Consider the following 23,738-nt stretch of genomic DNA (forward strand, 5'->3'; position numbering starts at 1 on the left):
TTTCAGTATAACTATCCGCATCAATATACAACTAGAGCTGAAATGGAGGGAGTTAGATCAAATAAGATTCACCAGGGAAATCAAAGTCCAGCCCTAAATGCAATTTAGAGTCTGTGGTAACATTTTGAATTTCCTGTTTTTCTAACCTTGAGATATTCTGCAAATAAGAACCATGAAACATACAATTTCTAAATATGCACAAGGGGTGCAGACATATCCAGAGGGACTTGAAGCTGTAGTTGCACTAAAAGATGGCTCTATAAAGTAAGGACTCAAACACACACGACACACTTTCCAGATTTCTATTTCAACAATCACAACTGTGCACTTCTTTATGTTGATCAACTTCAGGAATTTGAAGGCTGCGGTCGTATCATGATAAAACATGAACAAATTCAAGGGGAACGAATGTTTTTGCAAAATACTGAAAAGATATTTTTCTTAGCTTCTCAGCGATTCTACGGTAAGTTCCAGCATTATCTCTATCTACCTTTTTATCTAAATTCTCAATCAGCCCCGATGGGCTAAAAGCTTTAAGCACTTCAAAGGATCTATGTTGGAAAACATGCACCCTCTGGAGCCCATGTGGGGAAGGGGGTGAATTGTGTTATTATAGACGAAGAGGCATGAGTCACAGATGAGGTTTTGTTTGGTATGTGGAAAGAGAGTGGGAAGATCTTAGATCGGGTCCAACCATATTGTATGGATCTCCTGCAGTGGATGTTGTGAGAAAACAATCTGACATCAGAGCGATGACAGAACCTCTGCTCTTGGGAATCCAAAAGGAAACACCTGGCTGTTTTTAAAGTTCTGTCCCTGACACAATACTTAATCAAGATATATGGGCACATTTCTACCAGTAAAGTCTAAGATTTGCTGCTTGTGGGTTTCTAATGATCAAGAAGATCTGGGAGAATTGTTGTGGAGACCGAAGAGGTTTGGTGCACAGTGGGATGCATTCATGGACTGCTTCCAAAAGCAGTGAGACCAGGCTGTGTTTATCTCCGCCCTCTGTCTTTTCTCTGCCTGTGCACACATTCACTCAACATATTCTTCTTCAGCATGGCTCCCCTCCAGTCTCCAGACCAGGTTTTAGCTGATTTCCAGAACTGGGGTCTTATAGGAAATCAACACCACTGAATGGTACAGACTCAAGTTATTTTTCCTTCCTGCAAAAAAAAAAAAAATAAATAAATAGGGGAAAACAAAAAAGAAAAAAAAAACTAGGGAACAAAAAATGTACTCAGAGACATCCCTGTTTGAGCATAGAGAAAAAGACTTAGTGACCTCCCACAGATTAAGCACCTGAACATGTTTACCTAAACGCCTACATTTTGACCCCCATCCCTATACCCCCCCCCGACCCCCATTCCTTCGTTTTATAAGAACTCTTGCACAAAAAGTTGTTAATGTGCTTCAATTTACTGCAAATGGTGAAACAAAGGCCCCGAGGGGGATTCAGAGTGAGACTGCAGAAAAGCGACGCCCTGCCTGAATCCAGATGTTTCATGTTTCCCTCCGCGCGCTCTCTGGAGAGCTCTGACCGCCGCGGAGGAGCGCTGAGAAGTGCCAGCTTGCACTTTGTGGCATCTGATCGGGCTGAAAGGACAATGAGCGCCAGACTCTTCATATGAACTGGTCGGGTTTTGATCCATGTTCTCGGTCCTGAAGAATGGAGAGCAGCAAACTGAGGACGGTGCTGCTGCTGCTGCTGCTCAACTTGCATTTGCTGTGGACGTTTGTGATGTCTTTGCGTGGACAGTCTGCCCCGAACCGGGAAGATGGTGAGATTACGGAGACGCTGCCTGAGTCGCAATCAAATAGAGGAATTTTTAAATATCTTAGTCAGTGTACGTGTGAAACTTTAATATTAGGTGGACATTTAACGCAATTTAAAGCACGCGCTGAGAAAATAAGTAAAACCTTTGCAATCACATAAGAAGTATGTTATCTTTATAATGCTTGATTTAATTGACAGTGCAAAGCAAATTCATCCAAAGAACGGATCACTGTAATTTATATTGAACTAAATCATTGAGATAGGCCTATTTTGTAAAATGCATCAGGCGTTACATCCAAGTCATTACTTGCAATATATAGATGTGAAGGTCAACATCTCCTATTGAGTCAGTAATACTTTATAATAAGACACGCACTATTGAGATATATCATTATGTCCACTGCTGTATGTGACAGACTGCTGTCAGTGCACAGGTTCACATTTCTGTCTTTTTGGCTTAATTTATTTCAATAATTCGATACAAAAAGTGAAACTTATCTTCAGAGATTGATTGAAAACAGATGGATGCATGTATGTAGGTATTTCTATACATTTTACCGATTAGAATTTAGTCTATCATAAATTTAATTGGTCATTTAAATTAGACCATTTTAAATAGATATTTCAACACCAAATTATGTTTTTTTTTCTTCAAGGGATAGACTGCTGACAAGACGACTGTCAGAGTTTTGTAAAGTGCAAGACATGTTCATCTGCTTCCAACCCAACTGTTCCTGCTTATTAAATATAGAAACAGCTTTTGACAGTGGAAATGTTGCCTTACATGGTGTTTATTGTCCAGAATCCACTGGGTCGTCATTCACATGCCCTGACGCTGTGTAGATTAATATATTTTTTTCCTCTCTCCTTTCTCTTTTTGTAGCAATTGACCTTCTGTCAGCACTAAACCTATCTCAGCAGAGAAGCGGTGTTTCCAGACTCCAGAGTCCAAACGGATTGATGTATAAAATACGTCACAGAGCAGCTTACCTGATCCTCCCTCAGGAATACTCCGGCTTCCTGCACTCCAACTTTCAGGGCAGCATCGGAGTGCATTTGGTTGGACGTCAGGCATCAGGATCCAGTGCTACCCTCTTTTCTCTCTCCTCAGCGACCTCACCTATACTCCAAATCATCTCCTCCACCATCAATAACTCTCTGCATTTGGACTACCAATCTGCTGGAGTATCACTCGCCAGATTTTATTTTCCAAAGATAAATCCCGTCCGTGGTGGTGAATGGGTGCAGTTGGCCTTGAGCCTGGAGCCGGACAGATTGGTATTTTATGCTGATTGCCAAGAACCTGTTGTTTTCGGAATAAAGAGCGAAAACAGGATCCGCTTGGACGTACCGCGTGATGTTGTCATTGCTCTTGGGAGCACACCGGGAAAAAAAGACAGCAAATTTATTGTGAGTTTCATTCACATATAGTAGAGAGCCTTTCAGTAATATATTCCCTTCAAATTTTGTCACATTTTTGTCCATCACATCCATTCACAGACCAACACAAAGTGAAGAGTATTACTTGGATTTAGGTCTGGGCTTTGTCTAGACCATTGCATACATGGATGGACTTTGATATAAACAATGCTGTTTGGCTTTATTTTTAGTATCTTGCTAGATGAACCTCCTCACAAATCTGGAGTTTTTGCATGGTTGTTTTCTTCCAGAAAGTTCCTGCATGTCAAGCTCCTTACATGCAGGTACCAATGCTCCTAGTCCTATGTCTATTACTAGGAGCTCGTCTTAGTCCTAGACATGGGACTAGCTCTATTTCCTACCTGATGTAGCAAAACTCTCACAGCTTTCTTTCAACAATAGTTCCTTGTCATCACACTTCATCAGTAAAACGCATTGTTTGGGCTCATGACACAACGTGAAAAGTTTCAAGTTGTGCATGAATGATTTTCCATGCCTCTAGGTTTAAAGGAAATAACAAAATGTAACTGAGTTAATTCTATGTTATTTTTACTTTCTTAATTTTACTTTGTTGGCCTGTCTTCCGTGTTCCAGGAGTTCTGATATTGAGTGATTGAAGACACATGCTGCAAGCATAAATATTAAAGATGTCGTTAAAAAAAAACAAACACAGGAAGAGGTTGTAAAATACAACATTTAAAATGGTTTTTGTGTCTATGCAGGGATATCTGAAGACAGCTGAATTATCACTGGAAGCATATGTAAGACGTCCATGGAGCTGTGACAACATTACAGGTGAAACATTTAAAAAAGCCTGAATGTAAATCTGTTTCCTGACAGGATTTGGTACGTAGTTTGCCTTTGGCTGCTGTGGGATCCCCCTGATTTTCTTTTTATAGCATGTTTTTTTGCTCTCTCACTTTTTCAGCCTGTTAATTTGCTGTACTTGTATTGCTATACCAGCATTTTAACTAACAAATTCCATGGCCAGTCTGTTTGTTATTCCTGTGTGGGTCTTCATTTTGTGGTCTCCAGGATGTTTGTTTAGGGTTCAGAGTTGTCCTACTGTTCATTAAAAAAAAAGTAGAAAAAAAAGTAATCTTTTGCTTTCCTTTTCTCCCACACATGGCCCATTTCCTCTTCAAGATGACCTGCCTAAGCCTCATTACAAAGACACACATGGTCCAAATTCCATAACTGACACCAGTCAAATGTTCCAGCATGATAGTTCACCCAGTAAACATCAAACGAACAACAGGCCGTGGGAGGAAATCGACCATTATCCCCGTGACGTCCAGGCAGACCAGCAGCAGAGGGCTGCAGCTCTGGGGCCTCCAGGATCTCCTCGTGGGGTAAAATCTGACTCTCAGGAGCAGGGAGTGGACAGGCTGGGGGTACTGGAGAACAGGCTGGAGGAAATGGCCCGTATGCTGGATATGGTCAAAGCTCAGGTGATCATTAGAGCCAAAAATATTTGTACTTTTTCAAAAGTGTTAAACCTAATACAATTTTTTTTCTTGGTCTGTAACAGAACCAAGATTTACAAACCCGTGTAAACTACCTGGAGGGATGTGAGTGCGTGAGGCGGCGATGCGTATGGGAGGGACGTGAAGTGGAGGAGGGCCGGCGCTGGCAGGCTGACCCCAACACTGTGTGTTTGTGTTCGTCTGGAAAGGTCACATGCCAAACAAGCAAAAGAGACGGAGGTAATTTAAATCTACTCACAATGTGAGAGATGGAAACACTGATATGAGGTCAAACTTAACTGGTTCATGATAACAAAATATTATTTTGAGAGAGACTGATTGCACGTCGAAGATAAAACACTGCTGCACCGTCATAAAAATGTACAAGCACAGTGTAAATTATTATTGAGTAAACTGTGTTAGCTGTTTAAATTGAACTTTTAACATATATTTACATTAAAATCAACTTAAAGCATCCTTTACATGCTTCCAACACTATTTGAATATTCCATAATCTATGCTCCTTCTTAGGATATGGATTAGAAAAATTAAACCTTAAAAATTAAAGGATAGTTTATTTAGATGATCCAGCATTGGATCCCTACACATTTACCAATGGGGCATATACAATCTGATTTCAGCAGGAGTCCTGATGACGTTCGCTGTTCAGAATAAAAGTCTTTTTCTAGCTCTGCTGGTTATGTGGAGATTAGGATCTGGATGGGAGATTATCACTGCTCTATGGAGTTAAACAGACTGTCTATCTCTCACCCTTAATCTTTATCCTAAATTTCCTCCTCTTGGAGGTTAGAGGAGCCAGTGGCATCAAAATGATAGACAGCGCACACATACACACATGCACACACACTTTGATCTCACGCATGCTTTTGTCGAGGAAATTTCTTTTGGCTACTGGCACAGTAGGCAGTCCCACCAGCCCATGCCTTACTCTGTGGTTCTTGCTCTCACATAAACAAACACATTGTTTCTGTCCTCTGGAGTGCTGTCATTAAAGTAATTAACTGCTGAAATGTCGTAGATGAGTGAAAATGACATTTGATGAGGGCTTTGATGTGCTGCAATATATATTTTTTTTTTACAAGATTTTCTCAGCGCCCTTATTAGAGCGATGGTCTTCTCTTTTTATAAAGAAACCTCTAGAAATGTCTTCTTGGGCCTGTTTCACCTCTAGCAACTTTATGGTCCTAATAGAGCTTTACAACCTGTCTCTGGTATGCTTGAACATAAGGAGAACAAAATCTGTGGAGGCAGATGAGGACAAAGCGCCAGGCGGCTATATTATTTTACCCAGTTGTGCAGTTATACTCCTTTGCCTAATCGAACAGCTGGAATATTCAGATGGACCCTCAAACATTAAAAGTGTATGTCATCTTTAGGATGCGAGACAGACAGTCAGGTTCACAATGTATCCTTTGAAGTTCTCGATGGCTGCCAGACACGTACGTGTAAGGTAAGACTTTCACACCTGGCATTCACAAAAAAAAAAGATTCATAGAGTCTGTTCTGTTTTTTGGGTCAATGCATCATACAAATATGATGTACTGGCCCACTTCAGTCTGTTATACATGTCTTGTTGGTACCAGGGAGGTAACAGGGAGTGCCCTCCGCTGCCGTGCCCCTCAGTAGACTGCACAGTGCAGGAGACGACGCCTGGAGACTGTTGCCAACAGTGCAGAGGTGACTGTGCATAAAATGGATACAGAAAGCAACACAAATTCGACACTTTAGTTTTTATTATGATGTGATTTTTATTTTATCACGGTACGCTTTGTTTGAAGCAAAACTTTGGTACAAAATAAATACTGTAAAAGCAATTAGCTTTTAGCTCCATGAATTATATGTTACACTTTACGGGCTTAAGAGTCAATAGGTTTGATCTTGTTCTCTGATTCTCTAAAGAAATAGACATCACAAAACCATCTGTAGCATTTTAGTTTATCTAATAAAATTCCAGGAAAATATATTCAAATTTGTAGTTTAATGTAAGAAGATATGGAAATGTATTTAAAAAAAAATGAAACTGACATAATCATTGTGTGAATGTTTGTATAAGTGGGTCAGTGACAGATTGTTGTGTAAAGTACTTTGGAGTCCTCAGACTTGATAAAGCACAACACAGTAAAGGCCATTTACTAAATACATAATTTCTCATAATCTAGCATTTAAAAATATCTTTCTATTATGAAACAGCACTAATCTCAGGATTTGCATATGATTTTTAACAAACTTAATGTTTGGGAGCTGGAGAACCATAACCTTAAGTGTGTCTTTGCAGGTTGTACCCACTCTGGTGTCAGACATGACCACGGAGCCAGATGGAGGTCAGCAGAGAATCCCTGTGATCTGTGCTCCTGTTTGGTGAGGTTGAAAAATAACTATCTGCTTGACGCTAGCTTACCTTACTTCCTGTCTTCATCTTATGTAATTCTGTTTCCTTCTGGGATTAGGAAGGTCATGTTCACTGTGAGAGGGAGCAGTGCAGCAGCTCTTGTGAGCACCCTTCTGCTCCTCCTCCTAATAGCTGCTGTCCAGTTTGTCAAGGTGAGTTTTGTTTTTGCTTACCTGTAGCTGTATACTAAGTCTATGGTCTATATTTGTGTGTGTGTGTTTCATGTAGGCTGTGGTGTGAATGGACATGAGTTCCCTAACAAAGCTATAATTCCAACTGGAGATCGCTGTCAGGAGTGTACATGTGAGGTATGTGGTATCTGTGTTAATGAACAGTTTTTTTCTTTACATGAAAACATTAAATGAGGAGCAAGACTACAAGGTGCACATGTTCCCTTTCTCTGCTAGAATGGAAATGTAGTGTGTTCAGCTCTTCAATGCCCTACGTTGACTTGTCGCAGCCCCGTGCATCCTCCTGGTGACTGTTGCCCCCGGTAACAAACATTCATAAACTTAAGCACATTACTTAAATTTGATTTGTGTCAGCTCATCTATTGATTTCAAATGTTCAGATAATAAGTTTGTAACAATTTGTCTCACATTTCTTTTTAAATTCTTATATCTAAAAATGACTGTCGTGTGATCTGTAGATGTGAACAGTGTGAATATGAATCAGAGGTCTATGTGAATGGTCAGAAGTTCTCATCCCTGACCGATCCCTGCCTACATTGTCGCTGCTCTGTGAGTGGAAATATGTTTTCTCTTTATGTGATGCTTATGAAACTGGATTTGAAAAAAGAGCTGATGCTCTAGAACAATGATATCCCAACACTGTAGCTTCCAAACTGCAAAAAGATCAGAGGTAGAGGTCAGAGACAGATTTTTTTTTCTTGTGAAAAAAAATGTATCCTTGCAGTTTTGTGTTATGGTAGTAAACAGATTTTCAAATTGTTTTCAAGCCAAATTCTTTGCATAGATATGTGAGTAAATTTTCAAAATCTTTTAATATAAACACTCTTGATAGGATACAGAAACAAATGAAATATGAGCTGTTCCACTTTTTTTCTTAAATTTAGTCAAAAGAATTTGCTTTAAAAAAGGTTACATTTGGGTTTTGTTTACATTTGGCAGAGTATTTTATCTTCTAATGAGTTTAAGTGAACCAAATGCTGTGATTTGATCTGTCATGCATTTTTAGATAACAGATATGTGACAGCGTGCAGCAGCATGTGCAACATTTGATCCCATCTCTAATCTGTTTCTTAGGAAGGTGAGGTGTCTTGTGAACGAATGGAGGCCTCTTGTCCCACAGTACGCTGCAGTCATCCAGTCAGGAGAAAGGGAGAGTGCTGTCCCATATGCAAAGGTCAGAATAAAAAATCTGTCATATTATGTATTTCCTGTAGGTATGTAAACACTGACTTTATCTGGTTTAAACCTCAGAAGAAGAAAAAACCAACTACCATGGGTTTGTGTTTGTTTCTGCAGAGTGTGAGTTTGACAGGAGAGTGTATGCTGATGGAAAAGTATTTGTCCCGCCTGGGAGTGGACCCTGCCTGCAGTGCAGGTGTAAGGCAAGTCTGTGTAGCATGCACCAGAGGAAATTACACAATTCAGAATTTTTGCCAAAATTTGTAATTTATGACAGGCTTTTTAAACTGTCCATATATGCATTCCCTTAAAAATATAAAATGCACATTTTGTATATTCTGTGTATTATATAAACTTTATATTTTCTAATTCTCAACAGAAGTTTACATTTAGCCATCGACATGTTTTCAGCTATACACCTGACCAATCTTCTTATAAAAATGCTATTGTTCATTTAGAGCTGTTGGTTTCTTTGCAGTGCCTTGGCTTCTAGACACAATCTACACATTCTCAACCGTGTTGGGGGTTGCAGCAATTACCAAACTGGTTTATTCAAAGTCTTAAGTATATGTATAGAAGAGCTGCCACAAATAAATATGCTGTATAAAACTGTATAAAACAAAGGATATGTGGAATTTATGTGTTTTTGACCCAGACCGGAAACGTAATTTGCTATGAAGAAAAATGTCCTCCAGTCCAGTGCTCTAATCCCACCATCGATCCTCATCTTTGCTGTCCAGTCTGCAAAGGTAATTCCACACAAGCACGCAGTCTCTCACACACACGCAGAGCTACAACTCATCAGTGAGCACCTTGCTCTGTGTTGTAGCATGCGTGCTGGAGGGGGTAGAATATGAAGACGGCTCTAATTGGCAACCAGAGGGTCCGTGTTCCAGTTGCTTGTGTGTGAACGGGGAGACATTATGTTCAAACACACAGTGCCCGTCCGCTGAGTGTTTACATCCCAGCAAGATCCCGGGTAAGACTCGGCATGTCGGAGACTGTTTTCTTTGGATGTGTGCAAATGTTTCATAGAGAATCTTAAACCTTCAAACATCTCCTTGTCTCAGGTTCCTGTTGTGAAATTTGTGACAGCTGCACGTTCAACCATCGAATTTACAGCAACAGTCAGAGATTTACGACCCCTGACCAGCCCTGCCACATATGCACCTGTTTGGTTAGTGCTTAACCACAGAACAGAACAATTTCTTCCTTTACTCCTGCTGACAAATTCCCATCTTCTCCTCAGCATGGGAGCGTTCGCTGTGAACGACAAGGCTGTCCTCCACTAAACTGCACCAATTCCTACACTCCTCCTGGAGAGTGCTGTCCTAAATGTCCAGGTATTTATTTTAGATGGTGGTGAATGTTTAAAAAAAAAAACTTGACCTGCAGCTGTGTCTGAGTCATCGGAACTACCTTCTTTGTTGTTAATTGCCAGACTGCTCCTTTGAAAATCGTGTGTTTGTGAACGGAGAGGCGTTTCCTAACCCTGTGAGTGAGTGTGAGGAGTGTACCTGTGTGAGCGGAAGGATTGACTGCCATCAAACACGCTGCCCCCATCCTCGATGTAACGCCCCTCTGCCTGGAACATGCTGCCAGAATAATTGCAATGGTAAAAAAAATAAAATAAAAAAAAAGTTACATTCTTTTTCCCAAAGTAAATTAAAAAAAAAATAAATATGATTAAATAAGATTTCATCCACTTACTTTCCACTTTCTAGGTTGCAGCTACGCTGGGAAGGAGTATCCCAATGGACAAGACTTTCCCCATCCAACGGACAAATGCAGGACATGCAGCTGCATAGTACTAATTAACACACACACACACACACACACACACAATTCTCACTTAGAGCCAGTCTTAGAACTGAACTATATGTCTTGTGCTTCAGAATGGAAATGTCCAATGTCTAATGAGGAGGTGTCCTCCACTGCAATGCTCCAATCCTAATATGATCCCTGGAGACTGCTGCCTACAGTGTCCTGGTAAGGATGTGAAATAACCAGAGTTGCGAATGTGTTGTTATTATCATTGGCCCCAACATTACAACATCTGTCTACTTTAACTGTTAGACATTAATTTTAAGGACAAACTAGCAGATTCAGAGAAGCATTTCAGGACCTTCTATAAGGGAAAGAATGGTTATGATTTTACTTTTCATCGTCTCATGCATTTGAGTACGTGAGTCTATTATTCAGTGAGAAACAAATCCTCCCATTAAGAAAACTATTCCTGTATAGTGAATGTAACTGGTGTAACTTTATGCCTGGGTAAAATAAATATTGAACACATCAAAATTTTTGTTGGTAAACATATTTCTGAAGGCACTATTTACTTGAACCCAAAACATGAGTTCAGAAATTAAGTTATGTGCAATAATGTGAAATGACACAGGCAAAAATATTGAATTCATTGATATTTATTTAAGCCTTTGTAAAAAAAAAAAAAAAAAAAAAAAGCCTTTGTTGATAATAACCACTTTAAGATTATTTCTGTGTTGAGATAAAAGTAGTTACATGACATGCTCAGGTGTAATTTTGGCCTATATATGTATACATATATAAGAATATATATATATATATTTCTTGATATGGCATTTTTGCTTTTCACAGGGAATGTTATCAAATTATAGGTTTGATCATTTTGTCTTAAAGGGCTCTCATACGTCTTCACTAGCTTAAAATTGTAGAAAACAGTTGACTGATAACTTGAGACCAGATCAAAACGCAACAAGAAAGTCTGTTGCTCCTGAGCGATTGCATTAAAAATTTTTTTTTTTGAGTGGTTTAAAACATTTGCACAATGCCATTCACACCAAGTGTGTTTGCTATGTTGACTGATCAATTTGCTTAATAGGTGCATTATTACCTTACAGCAAATATACATTTTAATTTGATCATAATTCCTTTTCCTTTAGGCTCATCTTTGCATGTTGTGATTCACATTAAGTACATGAAGTGTGAAGGTTTATGCTATTTGTTTTTATATATATGTTGCTTCAGATCCTCCATCAGACTGCCTGTTCGAGCAAAGGTCCTTCAGACACACAGAACGTTTCTACCACCCGGCTGACAGCTGCCGAACATGCGCCTGCGACAACGGGACAGTTCGCTGTCACCGTAAGCCCTGCCCCTCCGCTCCATGCTCTCAGCCCATTACCCGGGACTGCTGCCGGACGTGCGAAGGTACACATTCACCATCTCCTGGGGTTGCAAGATAGAAACAAACCACTGTTAATGTCAGCTTTGTTTATCTGCGGCATCCTTCCCGGCAAGGCTGCTTGCACCAGGGTCGAGAGCGAGCCAATGGAGAGACTTGGGAGGATCCCTCGGATCCGTGCGCTGTCTGCGTCTGTCACGAAGGTTCTGTGCAGTGTGAAAGAAAGCGCTGTCCACCATCCAACTGCAACCACCCAGTAGGGACAGACTGCTGCAGGTCCTGTGACGGTAAGAGAATAAAACCTCTAACAGCAGTGACACTCTGCAGAGGGAGCAGCTTTTGGAGCAACGTCTCAATTTTCTTCTTGCAGGATGTACATTTCGTGGTAAAGAATATCCTGATGGCACCGAGTTTGCTGATGGCCAAGACCCCTGTGGTGTGTGTTACTGTTATGGAGGAGACATCACCTGCACTAAGTTACCTTGTTATGGAGATTGCAGCCACCCTTACAAACCACCTGGGCAGTGCTGCGGAGAATGTGAAAGTGTGTTTCTTTTTTTTTTTCAATCCAAATTCACCTTTTTAAATTCTACATTTGTTCTCTTGGTCATAAATATGACCGAGTCTGCATGCTTTTATTTGCCAGGATGCTTCTATAACGGCGTGGTCCTCGTCAATGGACAGTCCGTTCCTGATCCAGGAAACCCTTGCTCTGAATGTGCATGCCAGGTACCAACCTCGCTAAAAGAAAATTGTGTTGTTTTTTATTTTTTATTAATACATTTTGGGGGGTTTCTTTTCAACCTAAAGAGTGGTTCAGTGAGATGTTCGAGGATACCGTGTCCAGCAGCTCCCTGTCCTCATCCTGTCACCAGCCCATGCGGATGCCCCATCTGTGACGGTAACCATCTCATGAAAACTCAGTGCTCATGTTATGTAGCACAGCTCAGTGACTGACTGAAGCATCACTACGTGTGTGTGGAGGTTGTCATTTCCAGGGTGTTACCTATGCTGACAGCCAGGTCCTCCCAGGGGGAGAACAGGAGTGCCAGGACTGCACGTGCTCAGTGAGTGAGAGAATGTCGTCTGTTTGACTGATGCAAAACTCTTCGGGGCTCTTTTTACGTGTTTTGTTTTTACAGAGAGGAGAGGTGGTGTGCACCTCCCGAAGATGCCCTTCTGCACCATGTGCACACCCGGCTCTGGATGGTTGTGCGTGTGGAGTGTGTGATGGATGTAACTTCAATGGCCGGGGCTGCTACAATGGAGAGCAATTCCCACATCCTGAAGACCACTGTCAGAGCTGCTTCTGTCTGGTAACTGTCACACAGGCGTATACTTTCACCTGTCTGTACGTTTTCAGTTGGGCTTTTGATGGAATTCAGATAAAGAGCAATTGTATCATTTTGACCATGTTTCATCCATTTTCACTTTATTTAATAAACTACTAAAATTGCTTGCATGATGCATCATTCACATCACTACTTTAGGACTCATTCTCTATACATCTCCATCATCCATTTCTTCTTACTTTTTACAGGATGAAGGAGTATTAGTGAATGTATCTAACTAATGAGCTGATTGTGATTATATTGGGAATGTAATGGAACGGCTGTGATTGAGCCAACCTGAAACAATGACTAAACGCAAAATGTTTAGAGTCGTGAGAGAATGTCGTCTGTTTGACTGATGCAAACAGACGACAACGATTTCGGGGGAAAACGGAAGAGTTTTGTTGCGTTTGTAGTGTGCATTTACACGAAACCACAGAATGTTTTCTCTAACAACGGCACAGATTGAAAACGGGTTCCAGAGTGCGATGTTTCTGAAACGTACCGTTTTCCGTTGTCGTGTAAACCTAGAAAACGGATTTTTTCTTCCAGAGAATCCCCAGCTCATGTGTAGTATGACGCAAAACATAGCTGCTTCCTACAATCCACAGAAGAAGAAACTACTCACAATGCTGGTGTTACTGTTTCCCCATCAGATACGGTTCCCTCAGCGTCTCTTCACCGCTCCGCACCGCCCAGGTGGCAAAATACACGGCTGCTTGTTCAGCGCTCATATCTAGAGAACTACGGACCAGCCCCGGCTCCAGACGAGTTTAACAGGGGGGGCATCGACTTATTTTGGGGGGCAAAATTAATCTACGTTGCTGAACATAGACAACAACATCAGTAGCCTACAGGCTACTTGTTAACAAGCTTAACGTGCTGTATTGATATTAGCTAATCATCTTTTAGCTATCATCCCCTGCATCCAACAGCTTTACTCAACTCAGTCGGTTAGTTCGGGGAAAAAACTGTGCAGTTATTTACGTTTTGCTGGTTTGCTGCCATGATTCTAACACACACCTGCGCAGCAGCAGCAGGTCTCCTTCGCTGCCTCACAGGTGTAAACCCAGCGCAAGCGTCTCAGCTTTCATGTTGCGTTTGAAGGCGGCTCGGAAAAACAAGTTACAACTTGTTAGCAACGGATTAAACTGTTTTAACTGCTGAAAAAGGTAACAGAGGACGCGGATATGGGACGTGCGGGAACTCTTATTTTATCAAATTGATATAGGAATAACAGACTGTTGGCCATTCCAAGGTAAAAACAATAAACAGCTTCCAGTCCGGGGCCGCTACAGACACCGTGAAAGCTCAAACAAGGTGTTTCAGCAAAGTTATCCCACTTTTTCCAACTGCATGCGCCCTAATCAGATGCACACAATGCGTGTTTTCTCAGGCAAATCCACATGCCTTCAAGTACAACTTTTTTTTTTAACACATGCGCACTTTCAAAGTTTCAAAGAACCTAGCACCAACTAGGCGCAGCGAGAGCATTACATGTTTTCGATGTGTACCGTTACTGTGTAAACACGGATCGTAATTAGAACGTTATCGTGTAAACGATCCAACAAAAACGGAACAAAAGTGCCGTTTTTGTTGGATCGTTGTTGTGTAAAAGCCCCCTAAGTGGGGAGGTTTCTTCTTGACGCTCTTCAACTACATGACCATAAAAATAATATTATTGCTTCCCCTTTTTGAGGAATCTTTAAAATATGAGAGGAACTGTATCCTACAAGGACAAGATGTTTTTGCATATGAATGACATATTTATCAGTCTGAAACTCATTTTTATCATAGGAAAATTATGTTATTTACTTTTGAATGTAGTATGACTTTGGGCCCAGTCTTGCCAACCCGTCACATTACTGCGTGTGGTGCCAGTCGGCTTCCCCAGAGTTCAGGCCACATCTTCAGTGTCTTCAATGTTAGTCAACCACGTTTTTTAGAGCTTCCTTCTTGACGTTTGGCCGTTTGGATTGGGGTTTTACCACAAGGTCTTTTCCAGTCAGCAGCTTTCTGAAAAACTGAGAGGATGCCACTTGTGGGTGTTCAGGATAACAAGGTGAGCTTCTCCTGAACTCTCCTGAGTGGGTTATGGACCCACTGTTGGATAGATGGATGATGGGTCTGCCATCCATGCAACTTACAACTTGCCTACAAGTCACTGTTGGTGATCTGATCTTAGTTTTGCATTGTCTTTTAAGCTTGCATTGTTTTGGGGTTGTTGTTTTTTTTTACTTTAACATCTGACATATTTCCTGCAATTCAAAATGTTTTGTTGATGTATATAGAGCTAAATTCTCAGTTACCTTACAACAAAGAATCGGTACGACTTCAGGCACCCTTTCAAAATTTGAATGTATTATAATTAAAAACATTTACTGTTCTTTATTTATTTGTACAGAATGGTGGTGTGGTGTGTGCTCAGACATCTTGTCCAAGCACTGCTTGCAGAGACCCAGTGATGCCTCCAGGGGAGTGCTGTCCTGTCTGCACAGGGAGGTGTCTCCATCAGGGTGCAGAGCACGAGTCTGGCTCCACCTTCACATCACCGTCTGATCCCTGCTCGACGTGCACCTGTCTGGTCAGTCTGACATTTTCTGCGTAGAACGATCAAACCGTCTATTTTATATAACAAATTCCTCTTGTTGTCACCTTCCTCTTTCGTCCTTTCTTCTGATCAGAATGAAATGGTGACCTGCCAAAGAAGACCCTGTCCAGTTCACTGCTTACATCCCATGCCCTCTGATACTTGTTGTCCTATTTGTGACGACTGCTTCTATGAGGGTGTTGTGCACACTCAAGGTCACACCTTTGCATCCGTGTCCAGTCCCTGTGAGCGCTGCACTTGTGTCAGAGGAACAGTTTCTTGTGTTCCTGTCGTCTGTCCACCGACACCATGTGATCAGCCTGTTACCGAGCCAGGACAGTGCTGCCCGGAGTGCACAGGTGATTTTGGACATTTCTTTAGAAACAAAACACACTGAGTTATTTCTGTATAGCTTTTCGACCTGGAAACAAATCACCAAATCTATGGCATCGGGTGAGAAACTTGGAATTTCCACCAAAAAACTTGAGAAGTTAGAATGTCTTGTTTATGGTTTCATAAGTCTGGATTTTTTAAAAATGTTCCTACAGTTCAATCAAATACTTTTATGTATTTTAATATTCTTTATGTACTAGACAGACCAACACTGAGGGCCTGAACTTTAAAAGGTTTGCTTGAATAAAAACAGTTGCAAACTCGGTAGCTATCCCAAGCTGTACCAGCTTTGTTCAGTCTCAAAGTGCAAGGAGTCTATCTGTGAATTTTTAATCCTGCCTTAGTGAGTATACAATATAGATACTGATTGCCTGGAAATGTGAAATTCTGGGAGGAGGATATTAAAATGTAATGACGCACTACCCGCAATGCTATTTTGATGTGTTCTGTTTTTGGCATTTTAGGCATTCCATATGGAGGAGATGGTTGCCTAGATGTGTCAGGACAGATTTATGCTACATAAAGGATGTCAGTCAGTTGTGTCCTAATTGTGTGATTGGCTTCACTAAATTAAGTCTACAATGTAGAAAGGCCATATTGATATAACGGATATATTTTTTCCATATGCTGTTTGCCAGAATAATACAGATTATTTGCAAAAGCTTAGTTCAAAGCCAGAAGTTTATGTTAATTCCCTAAGCATTTAATAAGTAAATTTTAATACTCGTTAGGAAGTGATTTTTAAATTCTAAAGCTTCTTTCTGGTCCTTATGTCTTTGTCTCCTTTATGTTTGTGATCTCAGTGTGTGAGCTGAATGGACACAAGTATACTGATGGACAGACATGGGCCCTGAGTTCAAATCATTGCTTCACCTGCAACTGCAAGGTTTCTACTTTGAGTTTGGCTTCTAATTCTTTATCTTCCTTGTAAGTCAATATAATTTCTTTTAAATACTTTTCTGTCTTAATCTTGCAGAAAGGTGAGGTTCAGTGTGCACCTCTGGAGTGCCCCAAGCTGTCTTGTCCTCACCTGGTGACAGATCCAGGTTCCTGCTGCCCTCACTGTAGAGGTAAGCAAACCAGTGTAAATCACAAAGATAATGGGTATTATAAGTCAGAAAGAGTTTTTGGTGAAATTTCAGAATACAGTCCAGGCTTTTGCAAAGCTTAGAGGTCACTTTTCTAGAATTTACCAGGTTATTTCCTGGTTCTAATTAGATTATTTTCCTAACCAAGCACTTACTTCCCTGGGGTTGTTTCTAGAAATCATCCAGTCATTTGTCATAATCTAACTGGTATTTTCTGGACTTTTGAGGTTGCTTTCTGGAACTTCTTAAGTACTTTCTACAACTTTTTCCCAGTGTCTTAAAACTTATCAAGTACTTTCATGAAACTTTCATAAAACTTGCTAGTTATTTTTCAAGAATTAACCAGCCACTTTATGGAACATGTAGGGGACTTTCAGGACATTGGAGGCTCTTTTCTTATAACATAGAGTTGATCTTTTTTTGGGGAAGTTCAACTTTCTCAGAATTTATCAGGCACCTTCTCAGACCAAACTTGGGACTTTAATTGAAATTAGAAGTTCCCTTTTAAGAGCTTATCAGGTACTTTCCCAAAACTCAGAGGTTACCTTCTGAAACTAAATAAAAGTGCCTGGTAAACAGAGACCTTATTTCCTGAAAAAAAAAAAAAAAACTAAGTTTCATAAAGAAACTTCAGAAGAACATTTCCTGGCAGACCTCAGAAGGTGGTATATTTTTAAAATTACATTTTTAAATTGTGCTACAAAGGTTTTTATTTTTCAGGTTGTATGTATGGAGGTGAGCAGCATGCGGAGGGCAGCAGCTGGTTTGAAGATTCCACCCCCTGTATGACTTGTATGTGTGTGAATGGAGTGACCACCTGCTCTGAAGTACGTTGCGTATCACCATGTGTCAACTTCATGACAGTGCCTGGGGAGTGCTGCCCAGTGTGTGCTGGTGAGCAAATTCACTTGATTTCTTTGCTTGTCACATGTTTTATCTTTTTTGGGGTAATGTTATCTTGTTTGTTTGGGAGAAGATTGCATATTTGAGGGCAGAGTGTACGGTCCAGGGGACAGTTTCCATCCTGCCAATGATCCCTGTCAGATCTGCACGTGTGAGGTAGGAAATTATTTTGGGATGTTGACGTTATAGTCATATCCATCCATCTAGTTGTGATTCAATCTATTTCATCCTTAGGTGATGCCTGATGGACAGCAACACCTGAAGTGTTACAGGAAGCAGTGTCCCAGCCTAGTAGACTGTCCCAAGAGCAACATCTTATTTTCAGGACCAGACTCCTGCTGTCCTGTCTGCGCACGTAAGTACTAACATTTTGTAAAAGAAACTGTTGTTTCACTGTTGATCAGAGCCTCTGACATGTTTTTATTTTGTGCTTAGAGCCTCTCACTAATTGTACAAGCAGACTGATTGGCAACGAGGTGCTAGCAACAGATGACCCCTGTTTCACCTGCCAGTGCAAGGTAATATAGCTGCAGCATTTAGTCTGCTGTGTTACAGGTACAATATGGAGATATAAGTACACAGTGCTACACATTTTTTTTATGTGACAACCATAAAGTTTATTTAATTGATGTCTTTATGACAAATCCACTAAAGGAACATAAAATTGTGAAGTGAAAAATCTGCAAAGTGTGGCAGCATTTGAATCCAGTTTCTCTGCCACTACTGAATAATGCTTGTCTTCATCCCCACAGCATAATGCCACCACAATTATGTTTCACTATGGGAGGGAGGCTCAGGATGATGTGCTTTATTGTTTTTCCATCCCAGATCATGTTTTCTTTGCTGGGCAGCTTGTTCAGTTTTGGACTCATCTGACCAGAACATAATTTTTCGGTTGGCTGTGTCCATAGCAGCAAGCAGAATTTATTTTCATTTTCCAACTACAATGAGGCACCACTTTTCCCTGTGAACAAATTCTCCCTAATTCTGCAGATCTCCACATCTCCTCCACAGTTACCATTAGCCTCTTTGCTGCTTTTCTGATTAATACAGATTGGGCTGGTGGCCATCTATGGCAACATTTTGCAGTTATGACATTCTCTTCCTATTTTCAGTAGATCGACTGCAGTTCTCTTTCAGATGTCCGAAACTTGAGATGCTGTTTTGCAACCCAACTCTTTGTAACGCTACTAAATACATTTAAGTCTGAAGTTGTAATGTGACACCAAAGGAAAACATTCCACAGGAGGGGATATTTTTGCAAGTTACTGCACATTGCTTAAACTTACAGTAGAATATGATGTGACATCTTCTTGTAACCTTGAAGAGGGCGTTAATATCAGATTAAATTAAAAAAGTTTTGTTTTTTTTTAACAAGTATTTGTCACAGTCAAATCATTGAACTAACACCTTTTCTGTGCAGGACCTGACGTGGACATGCCTGCAGCAAACATGTCCAACGCTAACTTGCCCTAACGATGAACATTTCACTCCCCCAGATTCCTGCTGCCCTGTGTGCAACGGTGAGAGCTCATGTTATAAACTGATCACACCAAGCACGCATTATAGCTGAGCACAAAATTATTTATGTATTTGTAATATCTTTCAGATATCAAATAGTTCTGTATCTTGTTTTTTTTTTCCTGCAGAATGCTTGATTGAGGGTCAGGATAAGCGCTTCGCTAACGGCGCCAGCTGGAAAGACTTTGATAATGATTGTGTCACATGTGTTTGTAATGTAAGTCAGGCACAACACTTAAGCTTCTCACTGTATGCTAACATCTGCGTAGAAATATAATTGGCTGCAGAGAACATCAAGACAATAATTGATACAAGAACATTTTCAGAATGGCAGTTCTACTAAGGAATCACTGAACGTAGGATTGAGCAACTTCATTGTTGGTTCCTTCTTGAATTTCAGAGCATGAAAAAAATTCAGTGCAACCATGTATAGATTTATAACACAGGGAAAACAACGTTGGTATATTGAATTGTTATTTTTCTTACAATGTATCTAAGTTTTCATAGAGCTCATATGTGTTGATTTGATAATTGTAATGATTATTGTAATGACCCAGATACCTTGTTGTTTTTACATGTATCGCCAGCTGGGCCATGTTGAGTGCAGCACTGAAGAGTGTCCCCCTGTAGTTTGTGTGACTGGACAAACACAAGTAAAGCTCCCAGGAAAATGCTGCGACGAATGCCAAGGTGTCCGAGGGAGCGAACAAAAAAGGCTGCTGCTGCACTGCATGCTGAATGTCTCATTTTAGTCCTCTGTGTGTATGTTTGTAAAACCTTTTTTAATGTGTGCTTATGCTACAGATTCAAGAGAGTCTTGTTTGTATCAAGGAACCCAGTATCACTCTGATGAACACTGGCAGGTGGATGAATGCACCAACTGCATGTGTGTGTCTGGAGACGTCCACTGTCGGAGTGAACGCTGTCCTCCTCTCACCTGTGCAGCAGTGAGTTGTACCACAAATGTTGCCATAAGACTTCTATTGCAAAATCAGATAAATTTGTTAGCCGTTTGCGTCGTTCTGTGTTACTGAAATCCATTTGAATGCTTTAACTTGAATGTGTTTTTTCAAGGTCTCAAAAAAGATACAATTTTTGTAAAAAATGTTTAGATGTAACTGATCCCGCTATCAAATTTGTTGCCACCCTGAGATGATCTGTCATTTTTTTATGCAGATGTGCTGATAAAACAAACCGCATATAGTTTTTTTAAATTAACGGTGTAATGTAGCCGCTAAAAGACACACAAATGAGTCACATTTCAATCAATTAGAAAATTGTAAAACATACTTTCTCATCAAAATGAATTGATTTCTGTCAACAAAGACCATTTTACTCAATTTTATTTTTTAAGTAAAGCAGCTCCTGACTTTTTTTTTTATATTCACTTGAACTTTAGACATAGCATGCAACATGTTACAATTTATATTGTAAACATCAAATGGAAGTGCACATCATCCTTGAAAGTCGCCTTAAAATTACAGAAAAAGTGTAAACGCGTGTCAGTTCTGATGCTTTTCCCCTCAAAGTTTGATCACTGGTGAAACCCAATCTATCTGTTTGCTGACAGGATGAGAAGCCTGCAGTAATTCCAGGTTTGTGCTGTCCACACTGCCTTCCTCGTCCAGCTACCTGCATCGCCTTTGGTGACCCTCACTACCGCACCTTCGATGGACGCATGTTTCACTTCCAGGGGACATGCACGTATATCCTGACCAAAGATTGTAAAGATGAAGACTTCAGGTGAGAGGATGATGAGTTTTTTTTATTCATAGATCCATATCCCAAGCTTTGAATATCCCACAAAGAGCAGTATGCAATAAATTTTTTGAGAATTCGATAAAAACATGTCAAACCTTCAGAGACACGGCTGTACACTCATACCGACAGGCTGGGCAAAAATGAGCAGAATCAGAAATATATTAAGAGAATTAATAGAAAATAAGTGACTCATTCTTTTTTGTGCAGTGTTCATGTTACAAATGATGATCGTGGGCGTAAAGGAGTGTCCTGGACTAAGGAATTGACCGTCTTTATAAGTGACCTTGCTGTGCAGTTGCTCCAAGAATTTGTTGTGAAGGTTTGTGTTTTCAAAAAGCCGAAAGTTGAAAACGTTTGTGAAACATGTTGACTCAACTGTGTTTCTGTTCTTCAGGTGAATGAAGAGGTTGTGACTTTGCCTTTTCTAAGAGAGCCGTATATCTTTATAGAGCGGCAAGCCAACACCGTCCTACTCAACACTAACGTTGGATTAAAGGTACAGTGGTACCTCAAATCTGCTGTAAACGTTCAATAAGAGGACACAGTTATACATCTGTTGGCCCTTCCAGGTGCTGTGGAGTCCCCGTTCACACCTGGAAGTGAGCGTGCCAGGCTCCTACAAGGAACGCACCTGTGGTCTCTGTGGAAATTTTAACAAGTATCCCCAGGATGACCTCCAAATGTCCACCGGCAAACTCACCACCTCAGAGTCTGAGTTTGGCAACAGTTGGAGAGTATGTTTAATAGACCAAATCAGCATATAAGACTAACAAAAGACTGTGATATAAAAGCACGTCGTCTAACTTGCATATAAAACGTCTCATTTAAGATGACAAACGGAAACCATTCACTTTCATCCTGTCGACCCGGAGAAGATGTCGATCCCTGTAAGAGTGCTGGATACCAGGCCAGGAAAGGGGCCAACGCCCGCTGTAAAGTTCTCAAGTCTACAGTCTTCAAGCCCTGTCACCGTGTCGTTCCGCCTGAACCGTGGTACGCCGCCTGCGTCTACGACCTCTGTGCATGTGGGGCCAATACTGACGAGTGTCTGTGCGACGCACTGGAGGCCTACGCCAGTCAATGCAGAGAAGCAGGAGTCATCCTGCAGTGGAGGAGCACATCACTCTGTGGTGAGTAAAATGTAATCTTTCAATCATTCTTACTAAGTCATAAAAATGGTTTGGGACAGCTTTCAGGGCCTTTAGACAGTCGCTGCCTGACTGCAAATCAATAAATTAGGTGTCCATAAGATACGGTGGATACGTCGATCTCTTAACAACAGACATCACATTGTTCCCTGTTCCTCATTATTTTGTTTCTTCCCCTCTTTCTTCACCAGCTGTGGGCTGTCCTGTGGAGCGGGGCTTTGTGTTTGACGAGTGCGGCCCACCTTGTCCCGTAACATGCTTTAATGTTGACGTACCACTGGGAGTGATAGAGAGCCACTGCTTCAAGCCCTGCGTCCCGGGCTGCCAGTGTCCTGCTGGTCTGGTTCTCCATAACAACTACTGCATCCAGCCAGAAAAATGCCCCAAGATCATTCATGGCGGTTCTTTGTGATGCTACAACTGTTGGTACCAGATTCATGTCCACTCAGATGCACAAAGGGACACTCTGCTGCCTCTTTGTTGACCCCAAATTATATCTGAACTATATATATGGGTGTTTTGTCTAAAGATGTAAACCTATGATGATAAATGTGTTTTTATAACTAGCACTAAGTACTTACACCACAGATATTTTTCCTACTTATGGTTACACTTTTGCGAGGCATTTTCTATAAATATTCAAAAGTGTTAACATTAATTAAAATCTCTTGTTTACTATACAGATTAAAATGTGCAATGTCTGACTGTATGTACAATAGGCTGCATCATCTCAGGTTCACTTCATTTTGCAATTTTAAAATAAACAAAATTCCGACCATTATTTTTGTTTCCTTTTCAAATTAATTTGCTGTGTGAGGATCAATTTGTGGGCTGCACAGTAGCGCAGTTGATAAAGCTGTTGCCTTGCAGCAAGAAGGTTCTGGGTTTGATTCCCGGCCCCGGTCTTTCTGCATGGAGTTTGCATGTTCTCCCTGTGCATGCATGGGTTTTCTCCGGGTACTCCGGTTTCCTCCCACAGTCCAAAAACATGACTGTCAGGTTAATTGGTCTGTCTAAATTGTCCCTAGGTGTGAGTGTGTGTGTGTATGGTTGTTTGTCCTGTGTGTCTCTGTGTTGCCCTGTGACAGACTGGCGACCTGTCCAGGGTGTGCCCCGCCTCTCGCCCGAAATGCTAGCTGGACATGGGCACCAGCAACCCTCCCAACCACACTAAAGGACAAGGGTGTCAAGAAAATGGATGGATGGATCAATTTGCCCCTAATATTCTGCATCTTACATCACTGAGAAAAGATGCAATTCAGGTAATTAAAAGAAATGTTTCATCTGTAAAGGTTTGCAAAGGTATTTAGAGGAAGTTACATTAATGAGACCAATAGGAATCAGTGTTTTGTTGCAAAAGTATTTATTTTTATGTCCTTTCATTGCCTTCTTTGT

At 40.9% G+C, this 23,738-nt stretch overlaps 1 protein-coding gene across 2 annotated transcripts; it reads left to right on the top strand.

Annotated features, from left to right (window-relative positions):
* Window positions 1–1,421: 1,421 nt before the first annotated feature.
* Window positions 1,422–23,124, top strand: kcp (kielin cysteine rich BMP regulator). 2 transcript variants are annotated; one of them, XM_008412452.3, is made up of 46 exons: window positions 1,422–1,784; window positions 2,664–3,190; window positions 3,922–3,994; window positions 4,346–4,650; window positions 4,731–4,905; window positions 6,063–6,136; window positions 6,270–6,363; window positions 6,962–7,044; window positions 7,134–7,227; window positions 7,304–7,383; window positions 7,483–7,568; window positions 7,725–7,815; window positions 8,341–8,440; window positions 8,563–8,648; window positions 9,101–9,194; window positions 9,275–9,424; window positions 9,516–9,622; window positions 9,695–9,788; window positions 9,887–10,060; window positions 10,170–10,252; window positions 10,341–10,434; window positions 11,452–11,634; window positions 11,725–11,895; window positions 11,979–12,152; window positions 12,255–12,337; window positions 12,419–12,509; window positions 12,593–12,675; window positions 12,751–12,924; window positions 15,344–15,523; window positions 15,624–15,888; window positions 16,726–16,808; window positions 16,899–16,992; window positions 17,731–17,904; window positions 17,987–18,069; window positions 18,148–18,268; window positions 18,349–18,431; window positions 19,337–19,436; window positions 19,563–19,651; window positions 20,022–20,124; window positions 20,239–20,381; window positions 21,005–21,177; window positions 21,403–21,514; window positions 21,590–21,691; window positions 21,765–21,929; window positions 22,025–22,325; window positions 22,535–23,124. In XM_008412452.3, the coding sequence occupies exons 1-46, from the start codon at window positions 1,673–1,675 to the stop codon at window positions 22,753–22,755; spliced, it is 6,327 nt and encodes a 2,108-aa protein (XP_008410674.2). In that variant the 5' UTR covers window positions 1,422–1,672; the 3' UTR covers window positions 22,756–23,124. The 2 variants fall into 2 exon arrangements, with proteins under 2 accessions (XP_008410674.2, XP_081464282.1); XM_081608156.1 differs by having other exon boundaries at window positions 4,373–4,650.
* Window positions 23,125–23,738: the final 614 nt, after the last annotated feature.

The sequence above is a fragment of the Poecilia reticulata genome, chromosome 6, assembly GCF_904066995.2.
Source record: "Poecilia reticulata chromosome 6, P_reticulata-male-v2, whole genome shotgun sequence".
NCBI lineage: Eukaryota > Metazoa > Chordata > Actinopteri > Cyprinodontiformes > Poeciliidae > Poecilia > Poecilia reticulata.